The 4,880-nt window shown below is 51.7% G+C and overlaps 1 protein-coding gene across 1 annotated transcript in view; it reads right to left on the minus strand.

Annotated features, from left to right (window-relative positions):
• The window catches only part of PDRG1 (p53 and DNA damage regulated 1), a 10,849-nt gene extending 6,794 nt beyond the window's left edge, over positions 1-4,055 (minus strand). Inside the window, exons 1-3 of the mRNA XM_006767865.2 lie at positions 3,871-4,055; positions 1,683-1,758; positions 639-713 (exon numbers count right to left, since the gene is read on the minus strand). Coding sequence (XP_006767928.1) covers positions 639-713; positions 1,683-1,758; positions 3,871-3,957 — 238 coding nt within the window. The 5' untranslated portion in view covers positions 3,958-4,055. The remainder of the gene's footprint in view (positions 1-638; positions 714-1,682; positions 1,759-3,870) is intronic.
• Positions 4,056-4,880: the final 825 nt, after the last annotated feature.

Consider the following 4,880-nt stretch of genomic DNA (forward strand, 5'->3'; position numbering starts at 1 on the left):
ATCAAGGGCATGTTCCTGGGTTGCGGGCACATCCCCAGTGGGGGATGTGCAGGAGGCGGCTGATCGATGTTTCTCTCTCATCGATGTTTCTGACTCTCTATATCTCTCCCTTCCTCTCTGTAAAAAATCAATAAAATATATTTTAAAAAAAATTATCAACTTAAACATTAGCCTACTATATTTGGTCTCCCCTAATGCTTTGGCAGGGCCAGACCAAATGATTTCTGGGGCCTTATACAGCCCACGGGCCAGATGTTCCCCACCCCTGCCATATAAGGAGAAAGCCCTTGCCTTTCCTCCAGCCCGGCACGTGGACATGAGCCCTGCAATGATGACACAACCGCCAAGAGAATATGCTAAGGTGACCCTGCTGAGCGGCAATGCCAGTCCTGGATGGCTGACTCCAGATAACTTCTTAATGAGAAAAACATAACCAAATTTTTTAAGCCTCAATTTGTTGAATTTTCTGTTCTTTGTGGTCCAACTTGTTCCACAAATAAAGCATTATGCTCAGCACACATACTGTTTTCTCTCAACTTCAAAAAAAAAAAAAAAGGGGGCTACGCACCCCCCACTCCCACCCCCTCCCCACCAAGGGTAGGCAGCTGTTTCCCTGACTCATGCCCAGGAGGCCTTACCTTTCTCAATCATTTCCTTCGTCTGAGGGTGAGGCATCTTGATAAACATGTTCCCAAAGCAGACCATCACATCTTCTGAAATGGAAATGGTGATTCCTTCAACAAATATTCTGGGCACCTGCTATCCACTAGGCATTGTTTCAGACGTTGAAAACACAGCGACCCTGCACTCACAGAGCTCAAGTTACAGTGGAGGAAGGGGAATACACAGGCAAAGCTATCATTTGTCAGGTCCGAGCAGGTCTAAGCGCTGCAGAGAAAAATAAAGCAGGGTGAGGGGGTGGGGAATGCCAGAGCAGGGGAGAGACTCGTTGGACCTGGTGGTCTGAAAAGGCCTCACTGATTACGTGACATCTGGACAGAGACTTGAAGAAAGTGAGGGTGTGAGCCCTGGAGCAAAAAAAATCAGTCATGTGCTTGGGGTGTTAGAAACAGGAAGGAGACCAGTAAGGACGGAGTCAGTGAGGGAGGGGGGAATAGAGATGATGTTGGAAGAGTGTAAGGGGGTCTGGATTACATGGGATCTTGCAGGACTCTGGATTTTACTCTGGTCAGATGAAAAGCAATGGTTTTAGACCTTCCAATGCACTTTAAATAAAATTCAAACTTCTTCCCTGCATGATGGCCTGGCCTCTGTCCATCTTCCCAGCTTCATCACATGCCCTTCCCCTTGCTTACTGGGTCACAACCACTTAGCCCCCATCCTATCCTCCAACACCTATCCCACCTCCAGTCCCATCTTCAGCTTCCTCACAATTTCCAATTACGAATTTCTGTTGTTCTGCTCATCTGTACTGATTTAACCCTCCCCCGTACTTTCCCAGTGCCAACACTGAGAAGCCAGCACCTAAGGGCCTGTCATGGAGTTGAGCAGCTGAAACCCCGAGCCACAGTCTGTGTGAGACCTGAGAAATTTCCTCCCCATCTCCACGGGTGTGTCGCGCACCTGTAGCCTCCTGCCTGCTCTCTGTTAGGGACAAGGCAAAGGCCTTCGACGGAAAACGGCACAGGGCTCCTGGGCTGGAGTGAGGAGCCGTGACTTACCAGAGAGGCTGAGCTCTTTCTGCAGGGCCCTCAGGCCCTCTCGGTTCTGATTCCTCTTGGCGTCTAGGTCCACAATCTGAAAAGCACAGAGGCAGGAGGGAGCTCAGTGACTGCTCGCCCCAGCTGGTCAGCTCCAACAGACCCACCTCCCTATGAACACTCAACAGAGACAACAAGGCATCATTCCTGGGCTACTCCCAGCGTCCTGTCCAAGCCAGGTGGGTGCGTGAATGCACTTCTTCCCCCACTCAGCTCCCAGGTCCTTTAAAGACCGTGTGTGGTGCAGATGTTTTCCCCCCAGAGAAGGTGCTGGGGAAATGCTGACTAAACAGATAATTCTTTTTCCCCCACCAGAACGCTAGTTCTCAGCTTTAGGGCATTTTAGGATCATGGGGAGTGGAAACCTCTCCCGGGGCAAGCCCCTCCAGCTGCTTCTGACCTCATATTATGAGAAGCCCAACAATACAGGGGGAACAAAAAGGGGGCCCTGAAATGGTGGTAACAACACAACAGCTACTACAGAGTGAGGAGGGGGTGCCATATACGGCTTTAGAGCACTGGCTCTGGAGCCAGAACACCCAGGTTTGAACCCTGCTGCACGCTGGTAACTGTGCGACTTCACCTTCCTCACAGGTTACTGAGCCAGGAACGCGATGTATTGTCAGCACAGTGCCTGCACCTGGTGAGTACTCACAACCTGCTATTACCATCATCACTCAGCACACTGATGCCCTGATTAATAGGCTCTTCCCCGTCTTCCCCTTCTCAGTAAATACCCACCCAACCACCAGACAATCATCCCAACTGAAGATGGGGAGTCACGAATCATCCTTGTCTCCTACTCCCTGACCCCTATGTAACCATCATCAAGACCTACCAACCGGATGGCAGTGGATGAAGGGGAAGCTACGCTGACATTCTCCCAGGACCCTAAACTGGAAGAGAAAACCCTGACAACAAAGGTGGTAAAGAGGAGGCCACATCGAGGCTGGTCCACTGCTAGTTTTTATTGTGCCATTTTCTTAAAAAGCTTGAACTTTTACCAATTGAAAAGTGATGAGGTTGTATTGATTTTAGTAAAACAAAATCTTTACTGCCACTGTCCGAAATTTGTCAAAATAAATATACAATTCTAAAGAAAAACAAAACCATGCCCATCTCCAAAATATATTACAGCCCCATCCACTGTCTCCACCGCCACCACCCTGGTCCATGGCCCCTTGCCTTCCTGTATTTCAGTGGTTCTCAACCTTCCTAATGCTGGACCCTTTAATACAGTTCCTCATGTCGTCGTGACCCCCAACCATAAAATTATTTTCGTTGCTACTTCATAACTGTAATTTTGCTACTGTTATGAATCATAATGTAAATATCTGATATGCAGGATGTATTTTCATTGTTACAAATTGAACATAATTAAAGCATAGTGATTAATCACAAAAACAATATGTAATTATATATGTATTTTCCGATGGTCTTAGGCGACCCCTGTGAAAGGGTCATTCGACCCCCAGAGGGGTCGCGACCCACAGGTTGAGAACCGCTGCTGTATTTACTGTGCTCCAGAGAGAAGCCAGAGGGATCCTTTTAAAACCTTAATCCAGTACCTCATCCTTTGCTCCCCTCCTCCCCACCCTCTGCAACTCCCTTCAACCACTTGGCACTTCCATTCGAACCAGAGCCGAGCTCCCTGTTCAGGTCTACGAGGCCCGCCACGCCCCGGGTCCGCGTTCCTCCCACGGCCCAGCCCTGCGCAATCACAGACACGCAGACCGCCTTGCTGTTCCCCTTCTCCCCTCCAGGGCCTTGACGGGGACGGTGCCCGGACCAATGAGGGAGCCCAGAACTGCCTTTTGGAAAAGGGGTTCAGGTAAACTGCCCAAAGGGGTGATGGTTCGGGAACTGGAGGGCACAGCAAAGGGCAAAGAAGGATGGAGAGAGGACGGCTGGCACAGGGCGGGCGCTCCCCTAACACGTAGGTCTGCAGAAATAGCTGCGGTGCGGCGCGGTGCCCACATCACCTCCATCTGCCACGTCTGTCGCCACAGCCCTTAGACCACCGGTCCCGGTAAACTCACTGCCAGCCGGTGCCGGGGCCAGATTCCGGACCCCGCGCACTTCCCCACGGCGATCGCCACCAGGCCCAACCGCTGAGCCCGGGCCCCGGCGCGGCGGACGCGCCTCCTACCTGCCGCTTGTCCGCCAGCACCGCCTCGGCGAGCTCCTCCACTTCCACCAGGTACCGCAGCACCCGCTCGGCCTCGGGTGACACCATGGTGCCCGCCTGCTCCGACCCCGCTCGGGCTCCAGGCCCGCTCTGGCTCCGCTGCGGCCCCTTCTGCGCACGCGCCGCTCTGACAGGGCTTCCGGCGCGCATGCTCAATGGGAAGAGGCCCGGCGGGGCGCGCGCGCGCTCCAGTGCACCCGAGTCAGGGCCTACCTGTGGGGGCGGGGCTGGAGCGCCCCCTGCAGGCCCAGAGGGCACAGTCCTCGGTGCTCCTCTTAACCTCTGCCTTCTCTCTTCATAGGTTTTGTTTGTTTGTTGTTAATCCTCACCTGCGGGTACTTTTTCCATTGATTTTTAGAGAGAAGAAGAGACACACAGAGGGAAACATGGATCGATTGCTTCGCGCACGCTTGGGCATGGGATGGAGCCTGCAGCCAAGGTACGTGCAGTTGCCTGGGATCGAACCGAGTACCCTTCAGTCCGAGGGCTGACACTCCATCCACTGAGCCACGCCGGCTAGGGCTCTTCATACATTTCTTAAGCAGGCAGTTTCAGGAGCTGAGAATGCAGCAGTGAACAAAACAAAGTCCCTGCCCTCGTGAAATTTCATCCTAAGGGGAAAATCCGACAACTGATGACCAAAAAAATAATTACATACTATAGCTGGCCGAGATAGGGCTGGAGAAATAGAAATTATTACTTCCCTTTTTAAGGAACCTTTGATAGGAAGCCCATGTAGCAGTGTGACTTATATTTAACCTCTGAGACCTTACGTTTATAATTTATGAAATGGGAGTGAATAAAAATATTTCTCAGGGTCTCTCTGCAGGATCAGAAGCGGCAGAAATCACTTTTCAACTCAGTTTGGCCAGTGTTTATTGAGCCCCGGTGTTGGGCCCAATGTCCGGAGTAGTTGACCTCCTAGAGGAAGTGGCTGGAAAACCATGAAGTTCTGTAAGTGCTGCAGGGCA

This window comes from Myotis davidii, unplaced genomic scaffold (assembly GCF_000327345.1).
Source record: "Myotis davidii unplaced genomic scaffold, ASM32734v1 scaffold562, whole genome shotgun sequence".
Lineage (NCBI taxonomy): Eukaryota > Metazoa > Chordata > Mammalia > Chiroptera > Vespertilionidae > Myotis > Myotis davidii.